This window comes from Galleria mellonella, unplaced genomic scaffold (genome assembly GCF_026898425.1).
Source record: "Galleria mellonella isolate WM207_F2 unplaced genomic scaffold, CSIRO_AGI_GalMel_v1 utg40, whole genome shotgun sequence".
Classification (NCBI taxonomy): Eukaryota; Metazoa; Arthropoda; class Insecta; order Lepidoptera; family Pyralidae; genus Galleria; species Galleria mellonella.
In genome coordinates, this window is record NW_026442094.1 from 1936348 (window position 1) to 1956857 (window position 20510).

Sequence of the window (20510 nt, forward strand, 5' to 3'; positions counted from 1 at the left end):
ACTAGCTATCCGGCCTGGCTTCGCACGGATAAATAGATTTTTCGAAAATAATATACAGCCTAGATACACACTGGTAATGTCGTGAAAATTTTTTTAAAATCAGTTGAGTAGTTTGAGCTTATCCATTGTAGACTATCAAATCTTTCTTCTTTATAATAATAGTATAGAAAAAAAAAAACTAAGTTACACGAGATTATATGGCAAAGTGAGAGCAATTTTGACATAATGGTATTTTTTTGATAGATTTATGTGAGTAGCCCGAGTTTCACATGCCTATGTTTTAGCTCACCAGAAAACAACCATGTCGATAGGGAATGATTTTCCTTTTGATAGTACAATCTATGAAATGAATAATGCCTACCATCTAACACTGACGACGCAAATGCGTAAGCACCATTCGTATAATATAAATTATACTAATTATATAACTACAATTATACTGTTACGAATATAGTATAATTTATATTATGTGAATGGTGTTTATAAGCAATTTCATTTAGATGAGTTATTTCCTTGTTTATAATTGCCAATAATATGACTAGATATTTTATATTTTTTATAATTTTGATATTTGTAATTTACTGTAATCAACCATTGCTTCGTATTATATATTTTTACAGTATAGTTTGTATTTTATATAATCACACATATAAACCAATAGACTTGACTAGATAATCAGCAGATCAATAATATAATCTGCACTTTAACTATTTTATTCACAGTAACAGTAACATATACACACGTATTTAATAATTATGCTATTAAATATAACAAAACAAAGCTATAACAAAATCTATTACAAATGTACAACAAGATCCAATATATGTATAATATCACTTTGAATAGTCACATTAATGAAGAGTTATAACATAATTTGGGTTATTAATAATGGAAATGTTCTGGCTGATTATATTTAGTATTAAGAATAAATATAAGTTATATATATATATATATATATATATATATATATATATATATATATATATATATATATATATATATATATATATATATAACTTCTTATCTCACCCGTTCATTCTGAATACTAAAGTAGCGATTCCTAAACTTTTTAGGTCATAGACTTTTCCATAGAACTTATTTTTAGGAATCAAATAATTATTTTTTAAAATAATACCTTGACACATTAGTGACTGAATGACCGATACTCTAAAGACCTACACATAATATAATTTTGTTAATATATAAAAAATTGTGAAGATTGAAAAATGTGCTTGTAATGAAAGTAAATGAAAACATATATTAACATGGACATATTATAATATGAAATTATATGTTTTTCATCTTTTACGATTGGCGAACGCGAACGTTCTGACAATCTTAGCTTATACTAGGTGCTATTTTATATAAATAAAGAAATATTTCATATATATTTATTATTCTGGCTTTGTTTACATGTTTGTTCACTATATTAGATATAAATTAATTTTTAATTTTTGAAAAATATAATACAGTACAGAAGCACCTTTAGGTGCGAGTTTTACTCGGAATTGACCAATTTTTTTATTACTTTTTTTTTAAATTAAATTACAATTTAGGAGCTAAGAATGCACATTCGTAATACAAAGCTCAGAGTGGGGCCTACAACGTCTATAATAAATAAAAAGAAATCATTATTATAATTTATCTTGTACAGTTGATCATATAAACATAATACTTACTTTATCGCTAATTTGTTTCTGATATTACTAATTCATATTATTATAATGAACACTAGTATCAATTTGGGCAGCTTCGTGACATATTTCATCAGATACTTCGATTAGCGCAATTTGATTTTAACACTATGAAATTGTGAAGCAGCAAAACATCATTGAAGCAAGTAAGATGTCATGTGAAAAATTTATGTTAAGAAATGAATAAAAAAAAATTGATACTTAATAAAAATAAAATTTCTTTCTAAAATAAAAATAAATTATTGTCAATGTAAAATGACTATATATTATTTGATATAAATTATTATTTAAAAATAGCTCAATCTTTCAATCTATCTATCTCAAAAATACACTATTTTATCGGCCGTCTTCAATTATGTATTATTCAAATACCTAGTTTTAAAGTACACACTCGGTATGCAAAACGTCCCAATAATATATTTATGTATAACAATCCTGTTTCCAAAATTCAATGTTTAGCAGTAATTTGGGAATACATTGATATTACATTCATTGAATATATTCGATCGACTACAACTAGTTGGCAACATATTACTGGGAACAACTAATGTACGAATTTCAAATATAATATCCTAAACAATTATACATAAAAGCCTTGTAGGATTAATGGCAATTATGTTTATTTTGAGTGAATAAACAATGCCTTGAATTCGCTAATTGTAAATCGGTATAATGATTTAGTTTTGCGAAATATTTTAAGGACTTTTAGTAATACTTTTTCACAAAACAGGCGTTGTGGCCTGAGATAGTCTCCTCGTTTCAAATAAATAATAGCAACTTGCAAATTATCGCAATTCATCACAATACAATCTTAATACAATAAATAATCACAATTCGAACAATGAACCGATTGCATGCTATTAAATGTGAGAAAATAATTTAAAAAAATGATCATAATGTTGTCAAACATTGGTAGGGATTGTGTATTTACTTGAGTCCCAGTAACGCCTCGGCTATACCCAGATAGTAGACAGTTTGTGCGATGCCGAACAAAGGAGCTATTACAATCATACGACACATACCGCCCTTGAAGAATGCCGTGGGGCCTTCGTACTTCATTGTTTTTCTGTAAAAGCAAATAAACGGCTTACTTTATGATACTTGACATTTGATTGATCGTTTCAACAGAAATGGAATCATTATTAAGTGGATTAGATAATGTTACTGTCCGTGTACATTTTTGTTATATATTAATATTTATATTATAAGTGAATGTACAAAAACATATAAATAAATAAATGCTATATTAAAAATGTGTTGCTGGGATGCAGTGGGTGCAAGTGGTTCAGTACATCTAGGGAAGTAGCAAAAGGGTGAATGGATATACAAGATGTAGACATAGAACAGGATACCGGACGTCACCATCTCATTCTATACTATACGAGGTTTGTCCGGAAAGTACGTATAAAAGTTTTTTAAAAATTTTATTTTACAATTATTCAGGTAAATCAATTTTATCCCCTTCAAAGTACTCCCCCTGTGACATAATGCACTTGTGCCAACGCCGTTTCCACTGTGAGAAGGCTCCTTGAAAGTCCTCTGGTTGTAGGTTTCTCAGCTGCCCCGTCGTAGCTTTTTTTATCTCATTTATGTCCCCCAAATGCCGCCCCCGAAGTACCAATTTGGTTTTTGGGAACAAGAAGAAGTCACACGGGGCCAAATCCGGCGAATAGGGGGGTGTTCGGTCACCGTAATGGAATTTTTACTCAAAAACTCTCGGAACGATCTTGGCGCAAATTTTTTTTATTTGAAGTTCGTTTCTTAGAATTTCGTGGACCACGGTTTTGCCCAAATTAAGCTCTTCAGCCACCTGTCTGACCGTTAAACGACGGTCCCCATTAACACAAGTTCGAATTCTTTCCACGTTTTCGTCGGAATGTGAAGTGGAAGGACGTCCTGAACGTGGGTCATCTTGAACGCTTTCTCGGCCCTCTCTGAATCTTTTTAGCCACTTGTGGACGGTTGGTTCCTTCACAGCATCATCCCCATAAACTGTTCTGAGATCGGCAAAAATTTCACGGCCATTCTTGCCGAGTTTCGAGAGAAACTTGATTACGACGCGCTGCTCTTCAACGGAAGCGGGCTCCATGCCGACGGGGTTTCGTTAAGAGGTAACTTCACAGATGGCGTGACAAGCCAGTTCGCACCGCACGGCGGTCAGACCAGAACTGAAGCATTGTTAGGGACATAAGGAAGGGGTCCTGCGCTTACCTGGCCTCCCCACTCCTCTTTCTCGCATTCCAGAACACTTTTATACGAACTTTCCGGACAGACCTCGTAGACATGCTAGCGATAACGATTATATCGATCTATTTGTTTATCGCCTGTTTATGGGGGGTTCGACTGGTCGTAAAGAATTTAAGAGAAGGCTTATGTTAAGCAATAAATGATCATTTGCTGATACTTTTTTACCGCAAATGTGTCAGATATAAGTTTCGGAATAACTTCAAATTATCATGAAGCTATTAATTGATTTTTTTATCACCATCACATTGTAACGCTTTTACGTATTAAATATTAACTTGACGTAATTAATTTCTGAGGCGAGTTTAAACTATTAATTTACTCTACTTATCAAAACCTAAAAATATTTTAAAAGAGCTTCGACTTATCATTCCAATATTATTTTGCCGTCAATTGTTTCCCAGCCTTGATCGTAATGTACTATTTCCGGAAAACTATCACTTCAGCGGTAATTATGTCATTATTTGTAATACTTACACAATACAATCCATGATAGAGCTATATTGCCTTTCACCAGTCCCTTTGGTGAGAGTCTGCATGCGTGTCTTCACCACATCCATCGGGTTCACGACCAGCGCCGCCGCCGAACCGGCCGAACAGCCCGAAATGAACGACCACCTACGTATAACAAAATATTAATAGGTTGAACAACTAATATTTATTGATGGTGACGATCTCCGTAAGTCAGCGGGAAGAAAATGATTTTGCATCCATGGATAGCAGAGTATGGCATTAGTTGGAAGGCATTGAGGAAGACCAATATCTAGCAGTATTGGAGATAAGCTGATAATAAATTAATGGAGAATGGTCTAATTGTACTTAAGTTTTTTATATAAATAAATTGAAAAGAATGACTGTCGAGTGTCTCGTAATTTGCTTATTCTTAGTAAATACCTACATTCCGAACCTAGCAATCGAACTATAAAAGTTGACGATTTAAAAGAACTTATAAACAAGTTTATTTGACTAAAAATTATTTCTGTTCTAATTTATTAATGAATTCATTGATCCGCAAAAAAAAAAAAGCTGCTTCACTGAACGCATCTGTAATCCAAAAGATGTTTTGTAGAACTCACAACAAGCAGGTTTTTGCTCCATAAAGAAAACAGACATAATTAAAATGGGACTAACACCAGAGTACACTTGTTTCTATCGAACCCTATTACCCATCGATTGTATAAAGAATTGTAAAAATCGATTCAGAGCCGACGACTACATTGGTGTAAAATACCACCAAAAAAAAATTTAGAAGCATTAAAAACCTTCTTTCGCAAGTTACTTTATAAATGGCTTTATTATCCTAAATACATACAATTTTCCTCTAGAGATAGAAGAATTATTTTTTCCATTACACTAGAACCAACATTACGCTCAGATTATGGAATAAGCTGTCGAGGTTTTTCCTAAAGATTAGAGCATGGGGTTCTTCAAAAGGGGGGTAAAAGTTTCTTCAGGGACGGCAACGCACGCGTAATACCCCTGGTAATGCAAGCGCTCTTAGGCTACAATAACCGCTTACCATCAGGTGGGCTGTATGCTTGCTTACCACCTCAGTGGTATAAAAAAAGAAGCAAATGTACTCGTAATGGCCTCGCGTGTACTTACTTTTATTGGTTATGCCAAAAAACATTTGTAATAATCCACTAAAAGATGTACATACGTTTAAAAACACACTGCTGAATATTAAACGAGTCGTGAGAATTTGTCTTGTCAAATTGGTATTTTAGGACGTATTAGATAATTTTTATAGCTCGCGAGCGTATGAATGCGATAGTTGAAGTTTATGGGCCGCTGTAAATATAAAAACTATTCGTCGACGTGTGAATGAACTCTTAATAGATACTTAGGTGAAATCCAAGCTGTGCATGGCTGGAAGCATCAATAACGATACCCTTAAACTTAGGCATTATAATTTATGTATTCTCTCTCTTTTAGTGTGTGTGATGTTGCCACTTTCTAGAAGGTGAATCATAGATATTTGTCATTTCAAGTTGTATAAAAATATTACAGATTTAATAAAGGTAAAGTATTAATAGGAGTCGCAAGAAAACACTGTATGAAATACAGGAAAATTTAAAGAAAAAAGTTTGTGGACTGGAACAGTTTAAAGGAAAAGGGATTGTGGATGGGAATTAAAGAAAAAGAGGTTGTGGACAAGATCAGTTTAAAGAAATAGAGGTTGTGGACAGTATTAGTTTAAAGAAATAAGGGTTGTGAACAGGAACAGTCTCAATAAAGAGGGGTCGTGATTCCGAATAGTTTTAAGAAAAAGGGGTTATGGATAGGAACTGTTAAAATAAAAAGAGATTATAAATATTTACATTTAAAAAAAAAATCTACCACTCACCAGAAAGCGGTCGGACCACCGGGTTTTTCTTTCGGGCCGAGGTCATTGAGCGTCGCGAATAGTGGGAAATACACCACACTGAAGGACACGTCACGGGCCGCCGTGGCCGTCACGCCCTTGTAAAGACCGAAGACTCCGCGCTCTCGCAACAGTTTTTTTGTCAATTCCAGCGCAGTCGTTCTCTGTACTGTACGACCCTCTGTAACAAAATAATTTAAGATGAATAAAAATCAATTTTAACCTTAACAAAATTAGTATGAGCAAATGTATTGCTTGTATAAGCAATACATTTTGTTTCTTTGATTATGTGAGCAAACATGATTAAAAAGAAACAATAAAAATACATACATAATTCGAGAACAATAACGTCAACATCAATATTGACTGGGATGACTGGGATATATATATATATATATATATATATACTGAATTTTGTAGCAACTTGTAATTAAAAAAACTTGAAACAAGAAGCCTTACTTTTTGCGGTAAGAGAGTAACAACAGCGAGACTTGAAATGTATTTCGAAAGGACTATTTATAGTATTTCGTAAGGTTCACAATACGAACCCGCTTTGGCTTGTGCTGCGATGCGCCCAGCGTCTTGCATTTGAATTTTCAGCAGTTCCATGGGCGTTGTGATGACAATTTGGCAGGCTCCTGCGCTTCCACCCGCTATCATTTGGCGGAATACAGGCAATGATCTGTGAAGAAGTAACTGGATATGGCACAATATTGGCTGTCGGACCTAAATTTATGATGCACACTAACTTTTAACCGTGACTTCATCTGTAGACCAGGATATATTATGTTGATTGATCAATATAAATAGAAACGTACGTCTTTCTCGATTATAAATACGAATAGTACATATATATCAAATTGCAAGGCGATTAACAGATAAGATAATACATAAACTCACTTTATATTTACAATATTAATTCTTTTCCACCATACTTATGTTCAAAATACTCTTATTCCAATAATTACATACATACATATCTGTCACGCCTATCTCCCATTAGGGTAGGCAGAAACAATAGAACGCCAAATGCTTTGATTCAAACAAACCTCTTTCGCTTCTTCTACATTCATCAATCTTTTCATACACGCTCGCCGGTTACGGGTACTTTTAATTTGGCCCTTCTTCAGCACGTCGCCTATTTGGTCAACATACGTCCGTCTAGGGCGGCCCCTACCGACATCTTCATTCATTCTTGCTCGATAAATCTCTTTCGTAATTCTTCTTTCATCCATCCTCTCCAAATGACCAAACCAATAATTAATCCTTACTTAATTTTCGTTAATCGGCTATCAACTTATAACTAAACAAAATGCCTGACTAGTGACGGTGGCGGTATCCTCAAACAGGGGAAATACCCTATAAGTTCAATATTTATCAAAATTTTATCAGTAAATTAACACACGAAAATTAAATATTGTTTTTATGAAATAAATATATGATCCGATATCTATTGTATTATTTCATTAGAACAAGCTAGTTACCGGCTTGTATGAAAGCAGGTATAGCACTGCATGTAGCTTAGGTCATATATGTTACAAGTGGAGCCTTAATTTCAATAAACTTTTTTCATTTAGCTCGGTTTAAAATAACTGATAGTTTTCAATATACCTACTATTGGGACTATTGTCCATTTATCTCTACAATCTGGGATCATAGTTACGAATATAATTTATAGTTTATGTAAGACGTATCTTATGCTAATTAGAAAAAAAAGTGTTAGTTAAACCCCAATAGGCAGTTCTAATTTGTAAAGTAACAAATACTGAAACATATAAAACAAATTTTACAAACGTTTACATTACAATTATTTATTTAATTGTCATATTTTTTTTAATCTTATTTTTTTGTTACACCTTGACCAGACACAATTTTAATTGTTCCTCTCCATCCTATCTTAGGTTACCTGAAAAAGATTACTATTTAGCGATAAGGCCGCCCATTGTTGCCTTTATCTTGCTTTTGTGTATTTAAGTATTCATATTATTTGTGTACATATTGTTAATCTTTATAATCTGTATCATTCTTTGAAGGATTTCCATTTATTCATTCATTTGAGCAATAGTTTATTACGACATTGAAATGCTGTGTATAATATTGCTTAGTTTACCACAATGCATATGAATTATAGATTCGAAAAGAATAACATCATAATTTACATTATGCGCACAGTCACGCAATCTAGATAAGATCAATCCAATGTTAAATAGTTTCTGTAATTTTTTTTATTTGATTTTTAACGAGTATTTGCTCAATTCATCTGCATTTTTTGTATACTTATGCTATGAACCATATTCATCAATTCTAGACCTTTTTAGAATAAATAAAATTTACTCCTGTGTTAGTGCATATTAATTTTTTTACGATAAAAAACTGTTTTATCGCGAAGCAAAATCTTAGATTATTTTCCAGGTAATATTTAAAATATTATTATTAATCATTTTATGCATGTGATATTTACAGATAAGATACTGTATTTTGCCGTTAGTTATATATGGCAGAAAATCTAGTATTATTAAAAGACACACCGCATTTTGAAGCATTTGAGACTGTTGCTACCGGTGCATATTATGCTGGTAATCAATTGAATACACCATATCAGCTATGGAAAAGTTCTCCAGTGTATTTCAATGCCTAGGAGTTTAATGTAAACCGTCTAAGAGTATAGGGTCGGATATTTCGAGCATGTGTTACAACATGGTAGATAACAGCTGATTCAACTTATAAAAATACAATGGAATAATTAGACAAGGGTACAATTAGAGGGAAGTGAGACATCGAAATATGTGTACAGAGGTACATAACTGAGTTAAATATGAAAAATAACCGAAGTTGCTAGCATTTAATAAAACGCTAGGACCAAGGATGCTACTACTGTAGAGCGCGGTATCTTGACTGGTCTAACAACATTACATAAAAAGTCTCGTATCTGAACATACATATAGTTTATAATTTCCTAATAACATCCAGATTGTCTAGATCTTTCTAGAAGTATCATTGTTTGCAAGTTCATTATGTGACATAGACATCAATTAAGATTTTTTTATGACAGCGTTCGGAAACTATGAGTGTTAGGGTAAACAGAGCCGCGTAATTTCGTTACCGAATATTTAATTAAGAAAACAAATCAAATGTCTTAAAATAAATGTAAATCATCTTTTCAAATATTTTAAATATTATTATATAATTTGTATAATAAAAACTTCATATCTCATAGAATTCTTCTATAACTATGGTAAATAGCGTAGCATAAGAGTTTGTCAATAACAATTGGTTCAATAGGTTCTCGCTTCTAACAAAATTCAAGGTTGGTTACTATTAACCATGGTTATTATGTATAAGGAAAAAGGCAAATATTAAACACTTTTTAGATTTCAACTAATATTATAGGTAAACTAATATGGACTTCTAGTTTACATATTCTATTAGATGATCATAATTATTGTTACAAAATTGGTATCAAATCTGAAAAGCCTTAGATTATTTGTTAAACTTTTAATTTGTAACTTAACATCGTTAACAAATCTAAAATAATTGCAAATTAACAAATGTACGGCTACAAAAAGAAAACTGACTTATTACACGAAAGTCCATAGCTTTTTAATTTTGCCCCACTAAGAACCGAGAACTAGATATTCATAGAAAACAAAGTACATTTAGCCATTGCATTAAGTTCTTGAACGTCGAATAATGTGTCTTACCCATCTGGAAGTGTAAGGTAATGTCTGAACATGTCATTGGCAGCTAGTTTTATGGCCTTCTCCGGAGTAATAAGGACGATGTTGACTGCAGACCCTCGGTACATGCCAAAATATCCTTCGGCTGCATATGTTTTTTTGAAGCAATCCAACCTGATGAAAATGACAACACTAATATAATAACAATAAATACGAGATATTAATATATAATCTACAGAGCGCTATCTAAAAACAGAGTTTTTTTTTATACCACTTAGAATGGCAAACAAGCTGACGGCCCACCTGATGGAAAGTGGTAACCGTCGCCTATAGATATGAGCAGTACCATGGACATAACAAAGTATACTGTTTCGCCCATGATACATACCCCCATGCGTTGCCATTCCTGAGGACTCAGGTGTTATTCCTCTGTACCCAGTAAATTCACGCCATATCCCACCCTTCAAACCGAAACACAGCCATGTTAAAACAACTGCTTCACGGTTGAAACACGAATGGGACAGAGGTACCCAAGCAATCGACTTTTGTACAAAGTCTCCCTAAAAACAGAGTCTAAGTAAGTAAGTCAAATTAAACAGAGCTTATACTATGGGTAGATAATTGATACGACTACTTAAGTATTTTTATACTAATAATGTTATATATAGAAAACACCCACAACAATACAAACAATAAAATTCATGAATACAAATGTTTATACCCTATGGGAATTGAACCCGTGACCATCGGAAGGTGAAGCGGTGTATTGCCGCTAGACCATAAAGGATTAAATAAGAGATAATATAGATTAAAAATAGTTTTTAGTCATAATAACAAATGTTGTGACAGTGGATGAAGCAAAAGGTGCTAAACCAAATATTATATATGGTTTAAAATGAATAATTTTGGTACTGGTTCTCTCTGTCTACTCTGTAAACAACCTAGCGTGATAGATGCGAATGGGAAATTTCGTACAAATCACTTATGTAATTTTATCTCATCAATTAATTTTGTTGTCAAACTTGCTAAATCGCTGTGTTCTTGTTTGGAGAATAAGATTAGAGCAGAAAAATTATTATACAGTGATATTTAAGATCTTTATGTCACAAAGATTAATAACTATACTTCTTGTGTAGTAAACGTTCATGCATAGGTAGTCGTTTACCTTCAGGCGGACCGTATTTATGATTGCAACACTGCAGTATAAACTAATGATAACAAAGAAATAAATATAATTGTGTATTTCGCTTTTACTACTTTTACGCTTTTTTAGATTTTCTTTAAAAAGGGTATATTAGGTCGTCAGGTTGGCAAACGTGCTCGTGACACTTCTAATGTTGCAGGCGTCCATAGGCTACAGTGAACGTTTACCATCAGACAAGCTGTACGCTTGTTTGCCAACTTTGTGGTATAAAAAAAAAATACGAAGCACACTTCACCTTGAAAATAACGGAAAGGAATGGGATGTTGTATATTGGAAAGTTCAATAGAGAGTGAACATTGTAATAATTCTATAAAACATTTCGTAACACCATTACAAAAATAGTTTTGAAGGCAGTAATTTATAATGTATGGTTTAGAGCTAAGTTTCTTTCAGGTTAAGTACTTTTATCGACAACAATCATTAGTGCTACCTTATTCTAAACATTAGATTCTGGGGGAAGGGAATCGTTAGTAAAGGAGACTAATAGCACCACAACATAGCAATACAGGGTGCATTGTTATATAACGCCAGGTCGACCTTCACGCGGTACCTAGTGGAAATCACTGTTGTCAATTATTGTTAAATTAGTCACGATGGACCAAAACATATGATTCTGTTCTCACCTATGCCCCGCCAGTGTATACCGACAGCATATGCAGGGTGACTATTTTATTTTCACCTATTAAAAAGCCTTTTAGGTTTTAGTTATATTAATTTTAATAATAATATATAAAAATCACGAGTCAAAATGTTCGTTCCTAATCATGGAAACCGCCCATCCGATTATAGTGAAATTTTGTAAATGTGTATTTTTTGTTTCAACTTTAGAGATAGGATAGTTTTAATCCTGATAAGTGACCTACAGAGGGCAAACTATGCTTAATGGGTCAGCAGCTATTTATAATTTTTAGTGAAAGATATCTAAGTATAATTTCTTAGTTTTATGTAAAATTATTGCTAGCTGATTACATTATCTTTAATATGATATGATAACATCTTTAATTGCTGTTAATCGCCATTATAAGCCGAGATAATATGTGTATTCATTGATAATTACGAGTTAAAAAATTAAATGAAAGTATGTTCTTGACAGTCGAATAAAATTTTAAATAATATTTTTACATAGGTTGAAAACACAGTATAGGACTATAAATAATAACAAAAGTAGTTGACTTTATTATATATATAAAGAAGCCAACTACTACTCCTACTTATATAATAGCACATGTAACCACAACAACTTGAGCAAACAGCGATTGTTTTTACTCAACTTTGAGTCGCATACAAGCTGACGGCCCACCTGATGTAAAGTGGTAACCGTCGCCTATAGACATGAGCAGTACTATAAACATAACAAAGTATACTGCTTCGCCCATGATACCCCCCATGCGTTGCCATTCCTGAGGACTCAGGTGTTATTCCTCTGTAAATTTTTGTAATTGTTTGTCCTGGTTGACATATCAATGCACAACCAAAGCTTCTAAGTCTAGAAAGTTGAAATTTGGAATATCGGTTCTAAGAAAATATTTTGAAAATTTTAACATAAAAGAAAGAAAACATTTTGAAGGGTGTGATATGGCAGTAAATTTACAATTTACTGCCATATCACACCCTTCAAATAGAAACACACTTCTTCGAACGCAACTGCTTCACGGTAGAAACACGAATGGGGCAGAGGAAACCAAGCAAACGACTTTTGTACAAAGTCTCTCTCTGGATAATATGCTTCATATATGCGATCAACCGAAATGATAATGTTCTGTTCTCAACAACGGTTGGACGCACTATGCCAGCTCATTAAGTGTTTTTTCACGCTATGTTTGAAGAATCCGAGGTCATAGGACAAAGGACTGAAATGTATATATGAATAAAACTATTTGGTACATATTTCTAGATAAGAATCAATTTTAAAAATTATATAATTATATACGCACATGTTTTTGTACTGTTTCTCTCCATTTGGGCCGACAGTTTGATTCTGCAGTCGCGTCTTTACCAGATCCAGTGGGAACACCACAGACACGCCCACGATGCCTGCGATGCCACCATTTATGATTTTAGGCAGTAATCTGAAACAAAACATTTAATTAACTACACTCTCCTTGACTGACAGACAACCCACCAGTCGCTCTAGAAGCATAAAATTATAGTTCCATGTCATTCGGCGTATTTTGTAGATGAGTAAATATTAAGAATCAATTTTAGAAAATTTATTTAAGAATTATCCATTAAAAAAACCTTATCGGTTTCACGATTAGATATTAACAAAAAATAATATTTTATGGACTTTATTTTCGGGAGAAATTATAGTAACATATTGTATACTTAACCTAAGATTATTATTTGCCAGGTTGGCTAGTAATATAATTTTTAAGTAAATATATTTTTGTAATTTTATACATGCAAAATATAGATCATTTATTCATGATTTACAAAATAATAAGTCTAGTTTCAATTAATTACGTCAGTCCCATTGCAAGTTTGTCATATTTTATTAGAACATAGCGTTTTCTATATAATAATAATATGTTTAAAAGTAATATTAATTTATAACAATATTAATCACGTCACTGCAAATTGTTATTTCATTAATAAAATTCAGCATCAGAGATTACTAAATATATATGTAACTATAATTGATAGAAGATTTCATATCTTCATATCTTCGGTCGGCAAAATTACGCGAAATATCTCTCACAGTTTTTATCTGATCTAATAAATAAGAAAAAAACATGTTAATACATGATATGGTCTATATGTGCAAGAAATTACATCACAATTCATTGAGCTATTTAGATATGAATTAACAAACATGTAAATTCGGAGATAATATTAGAAGAATTATTTAAAATTATATGAAACTATGTTATACTCGTATACTTATCATAAGTAGCTATATTATAAAAGTTATCTTATCTCAAGAAAAGTTATTTTAAAATCGCAAATGACCCTTCAATTTCATTTGTAAAGATCAACCATCAAAGATCAAGAATATATAATAATATAGATATAATACATAGTGTGCTACGATTGCGTCAATTAAAAATTTTATCAGTAGGTACTTACTTGTGATAATATGCACACTTTTATTTAAACAAAGAAAATTATGACTAACTATAGGTTGAAAAGTTTAATTTATGTCAACTCGAGATGGATTTCAATTAGATTTCTAGTTTAATACAGATGTTAACAATGCCATTTAGTTCGACATATGTTACTTAATTACACTTAAACGGCTGAACGGATTCTAATGAAACTTGGTACATATATAGACAATATCCTCGCTAGATTGACGTGTTGCAATGTCACGGGTTATTCGTTTTCATATTTTAAATTCTACGCGAACGTAATATTGATACATCTGACATAATCATTGTAATATCAAATCTTGTTTATATTAAAAAAATAAAAAATAAATATCTTACTAATATAATAAATTTGTAACTAAGCGATTTCTGTAAATGGGAGATATTTAGGAAAAATCAATATGAGGAGTATTAATAAGGCTTATAAATGCTAAGACAATAATTTTCAGAAATTTTGTTTGTATCTGTATGTTTGTTCCGGAATCATGCAAAAACTACTGCATCAAATTGGATGCGGTTTACATGGTTGTATTCCTAAAGGTTAACATAAAATTAGGCGTATGTTTTATCTAGATACCTCATCTAGAAGTGAAATGTAATACATTGCTTTTCTTACATTTGAAATCTACGCGTGTGAAGTATCGGGCAATATCCTAGTAGTCAATAAGAAGACAAACGTAAACAGATCTCTAAATAGACTAATATAAATAGATTACCTACAAAAAGTTACTTGGATATAGTTTGTATGGCAACAAAGTAGGATAATTTATTTTTAAAACATGAATTCTACAAAGGTCGAATTCATGTTTTAAACTACATATACATACTCGTATATATTACATAAAATACATGATGTATGTTGGACGGAAACAAGGTATAAGAAGATAATAAACAATTTCTGCATAGATTCGAATAAAGAGTATATAAAATCGAAAGTTCTAAAAATAAACTATCATAAGGACAAAATTCAATGTGTAATAAAAATCAAAAAAGAAACTTCATAAAATTAGTATGCAAATCAATGCGTAAATATCACGGGTAGATAAAATTAGTAGTATTAAAACCTTTTGATTTAAAAAAATTGGATCAGTATTGGTGAAGGTGGCCGAAAGACACAAAAACATTATCAGAATCATGATGTAGAAAACGATATTTATTACTAGCAGACAACCAGTCAGATAGTCAGACGGTATTGTCAAATGGCCGGTAAGATAAAAATTGAATGTCAATGACACTGTAGGGACGGTTAAAAAAAACTCGCTTCACACAATCGTAATTATATGATTAATATACATAAATATTTATAATCTTGCTGATGAAATTGTAATAGTTTGTTTATATTATATTACTTGTACATTTCAAAAGATTTTATAACAAATCATTAACTGTGCATACTGTTCGACTATGGAATAGTATACCAACCTCTTCACGAAATATACAATACCTACGTAATTTTAAAACAAAAGTTAAGAACTTTTATATGAGCAAGTTGTCATATTTGTAATTTGTATCTGTTTAGCATAATTACAATCATTTTGTTTTTATTTTGTAACTGCATATGTAAATGTATTCGTTTGTGTATGATTTTATATATAATATATATACATATCCACATTCAATAGTGTTAACGATTATAGACACCAATTAAATAAGATTCTATTGTATCTCTATATGTATTTGGAAAAACGCTAAAAACATAATGACCGTTTAAAAATATTAAAAATCTAAAATATCTTCCTTTGAACATTTATGGTAGGATTTATGTCATTCAACAGGGTCGTGTACGAACAAAAACACGAAATTCGAAAATTCGGAATTTCATTCAAATGTTCATAATTATTCTTCTCCATTCAAATGTTGCCTGGAAGAGCTCGTTCTACGCGATAAGGCCACCCATGGTTTTTTTTAATGTAATATTTTCTTGTAATTGTTTGTATTTAAGTTTACTACTGTAATTTTCTGGATTAAACAATAAAAAGTATCTATCCATTACGCTATTAACGCAAAATGTATAATCAACTCTGCGTGTTTTGTAATATGATTCATATTACGATTGGCCATGGATATAACGACCTTTTTAACTCCTGGACTATCATTATCAATTAGATAGAATGTGCATAGTAAGTACAATTACAGTACTCGGCGTCAGTTGGTGTAACTAATCGGTTATTTAGCTAGACCAACAAAAACAACAGAAATCTATCTGTATATATATACACATAGACAATATTGATTAATACATAGACTACTTTTCATATTAACACACACAGGAAACCTCATGAGACAAAGCTAGTGCTTTTATATAATTAAAACATTTAGGTCACGTCCCATTTAATAGTCACATCCTATATGTGATAATCATATTTAGCAAATAACTAGAGTAAGTGACTTATGTATCAAAATATGCTTTTGAATAAAAAATATTATTATAATCAAGACATCATCTAGGTTTCTAAAAAAAAAAAATCTTATCTTAATATCTACTTAAAAATCACGATTTCTCTTGCCCCAGATTGGCACTTGCTGTTATCTACATACATTCCACTTACTTAATCTACATTTGTAAATTCCAATTTAACATATTGATAGTAACCTAGAATGTTAAGTCTGATGCACTATGTACATTATTCTACATTTTTTTTTAAAACTTACATAACATTTTTTTAAATTACATTATTCATTCTTAAAACAACTTTTTATTTACAAGATAGGTGAAGATTAACTATATGATTAATTACTGATTAAAACACCTGATGCAAAATGCACAGCATAACCAACAACAAGAATTAAACCTTTGGTATTATAAATGTACATACACATTAATCTATACTTATAATAAATCTGTAGAGAGGTCAATTCTGTAAATGAAATATATTTCCAAAATAACTATGATGGGTATCGATACTGATGCCAAAAATGCAATCAGTAAAATTTTTGTCTATCTGTCTGTCTGTATGTTCGTTATAGAAACAAAAACTACTCGACGGATTTTAACGAAACTTGGTACAATTATTCTTTATACTCCTGGGCAGGTTATATTATACTTTTTATCACGCTACGATCAATAGGAGCAGAACAGTGAAGGGAAACGTGTCTGTTACATCAAAACCACTGAACCGCGAGGAAGGACATAGGCTAATTATTTTACGAAAAAACGACGGAAACGCGGACGAAGTGGTGGGCAACAGCTAATATATATATATACTTATTATATATTATAATACTATATACATTATTGTTATTTTTAATATTAGGTTTGAATTTTATTTCCTCTTTATATTAGTTTACTAGTTTAATGTGAGAGATACTCATAGTATTCCTTATGAGGACTAAGGGACTACTCACACTTATTCAGCTTTTGTCCATCGAAAACAACGATTTTCTGTAGAGACGTATACGCATCGATTCAGTTTTCCGCGTCTATTCTGCTTTCGCGGCAACTCAGTATAAAATGAGAATAAATGTGTATTTATCATGCGAATGCTATAGAGAGCGTTCAACGCTGTTCCGCCGCATTCACCGTCGAACACGGCGAAACAGCTCTTTACAGGGATGTTTCGCGACTCCTTGTTAACAAGTTGCGACCTGTATTGTTTCTGCATTGATTTGATTTATTATTGCGTAATCATTATGTACACAACGATTAAAGAGTGCAGACGTATTTTATAGTAATTATAATATAGAAATGCAGCATATTTAACGCCGTACGCAGTAGACAAGCGTTTCAGCGGAGATAGCAAGCTATGACGGCATTTGTCATTCTTACGGCGCCGTACGCGGCTGACAGAAGCAGAGCTGTATAAGTGTGACCAAAATCATTCTACGAAACACAAATAAAAGCTGAATAAGTGTAAGTAGTCCCTAATTCTTGTACCTCTTTTCTCAGTGACTAGGCATCATTTATTTATTTTTTATTGATCACATTTACAAAATATATAGTAATATATATTTTTATATTAAATTATTAGTATAACAATGTACATTTAGGAATTGTTTCACTAAATTACTGAATCAATTTTGAATAAATTGAAAATATATTCTTTCAGACTGATCCCACAGTTTTTCTTAATTGATTCATAAAGGACAAAGTTATAAAGTAACAAAAAAAAAATACAACCAAAGTGAGACTCTCTTCCCTTTTTGACGTTGGATAAAAAAGTGGACTTAAACCATCTATAGATGGTTCTCTTTCTCTGTCAACCTTTGAGAATTCAAAAATGAAATAATATTTTTCAAAAATCAGTTCAATGTTCAATAATCTTTCATCTTTAGGATATCATAAGAAATATCTTCGCATATAAATGACAGTGCATCAGAGTAAAAGAAGAAAAGTAAAAAGAGACCCCACTAACTTCACATCCTTTAACAGAGATCTCTTATGAGGAGTGGTATGTGTCCAGCAATGGAATTTTAATGGATTGTTATGGTAGTACAATAAATTTATGTAGGTAATAAAAAAAATGTATATTTATTATAAAAAAAATTGGTACTTACGAAAATTGTTGGCCAGGTGGAGCAGGGGACTTAGGTGATCCTGATGAACTCATTTTAATGATTTATGTGGATCTGTGATGTACAAATAAATTTATTAATTTAATTAATAAATTATAGATTGTTTATATGAATTGGATTGGCAAATAAGATGACAATCCACTGAATGGAAAATAATATATCATCCCCTATGGGCATATCAAGGACCATGGACATCACAGAATATACTGATACCAATGGTATCTCTTAAGAGCTACTTCGGAGGAATGTGTCTTATATCTCCATATTGATTAATTTTATTGCTATAACCCTATTAACACATATAGAGCACTCATGCAAACAATCTTAAAATAATAGTTTCCTATGGTTGTTACTGTAGTAGTAAAACATACATAATAAGTTGGAAGCAAATCAAGACAAATATAATGATATTCTAGTTAGATCTTTTGTGATACTATTTATTTTTGTTTAGATGTAGTTTTAGCAAAATTGGCAATGTTACAAAAAATTTGAGGAAGTGTAATATTTGAAGTATTTATAAAATACACACAAACTGCTATTGAATTAAAATTAAATTAGCTTCAATTTAAACTAAAAAGGTTCAATGACAATTTTAATGATGGCAGGAAGATATCCAATTGGGCAGCTCTATGTCCACACTCTATTAATTTAGTTGCCAACAAACACATCACTAATAATAAGTACAAGTATCTATCAGATACGGAGAGTTATAGAGAAGAAAATAAACTAAGCAATATAAAGGAACATTTAGAATTAAAGTCAGAAAAGTCTAAATACATATTTTTTAATATATAATTATAATAATATAAGGTATGTGCTATACAGTTTATGCTAATACATAGTTACTAATTTTTACCACATCTGTAATTGATTATTTTTTACATTTTTATATAAAATTATACATAAAATAGTATTCTTTGGTATTAATATTGTAGGGAAATAAGCAATTTCTTTACGTAACAGCAATAATTACTCACATTTTGAACGTCAAATCGGTTGTCTTGGTGTATGGAAAAAATTAGATGGTGTTTTAAAAAGTAGACATACTGATTATTGTGAGAAATTAAAAACTATTGAATAAACTAGAAGTTGCGGTGTGAATCGATACACAGATGAACAAGACGTCTGGCCTGGTGATGATGACAGTTTGAATTTTGATCGATTATTTTTGTTGACGTGTGACGTGACGTCCTTAATGACGTCTCTGTAAGTGTTGCCAAGTAATATAAATTATGATTGATATCGTAGACAGAGAATAAATCCTATTATATGTATGTAAATATGTATATAACATTATACTTTTATATTGATAATTCTATCGATTTAATTAAAACAGACCAAGTATAGTATGAAGATAAACACAAAAGAATTACTAGTAATATGAACTTCGATAGAGAGACTTCAGTTTTATTTAGTTAAATATGTATAAGGATCTAGTTATTAAGGAGCTTCTTGAATCTGAGCCTCGCCATAAAGAACATTTGAAATGGCATTCTAAATGAATGACCACTCGATATAAAATACTGAATACCATGTTTGTTTGTTTATAGACATAGGTGTAAGAACGGCTTACCTATGGGCAATACAGGATAAACCGAAATGCCCGATGATACACTACTACATTACAATTCCTGAATATTATGTCGATGTCATTGTGGCTAGTAATTTAATAGCGGTAGGGCAAAGTTTAAAGATATCTAGATATAAGAAGATTACCGACATAAGCAT

At 31.5% G+C, this 20510-nt stretch overlaps 1 protein-coding gene across 1 annotated transcript; it reads right to left on the reverse strand.

Annotated features, from left to right (window-relative positions):
* Positions 1-1923: 1923 nt before the first annotated feature.
* Positions 1924-19943, reverse strand: LOC113520423 (mitochondrial glutamate carrier 1-like). Its single transcript, XM_052898060.1, has 8 exons — positions 19760-19943; positions 18765-18836; positions 13119-13253; positions 10005-10154; positions 6852-6985; positions 6286-6484; positions 4416-4556; positions 1924-2760 (listed from the first exon to the last, which is right to left on the reverse strand). Exons 2-8 carry the CDS (start codon positions 18815-18817, stop codon positions 2622-2624), a joined length of 951 nt encoding a protein of 316 aa, XP_052754020.1. The 5' UTR covers positions 18818-18836; positions 19760-19943; the 3' UTR covers positions 1924-2621.
* Positions 19944-20510: the final 567 nt, after the last annotated feature.

Excerpts from the sequence above, each read along its gene's own strand:
- LOC113520423 (XM_052898060.1), bottom strand. The coding sequence starts at position 18,817 with ATGAGTTCATCAGGATCACCTAAGTCCCCTGCTCCACCTGGCCAACAA. Across the intron at positions 13,254-18,764 it reads CCACCTGGCCAACAATTTTC|ATTACTGCCTAAAATCATAA; the intron begins GTAAGTACCAAT and ends GTTTTGTTTCAG. Across the intron at positions 10,155-13,118 it reads GAGAAACAGTACAAAAACAT|GTTGGATTGCTTCAAAAAAA; the intron begins GTGCGTATATAA and ends CATTTTCATCAG.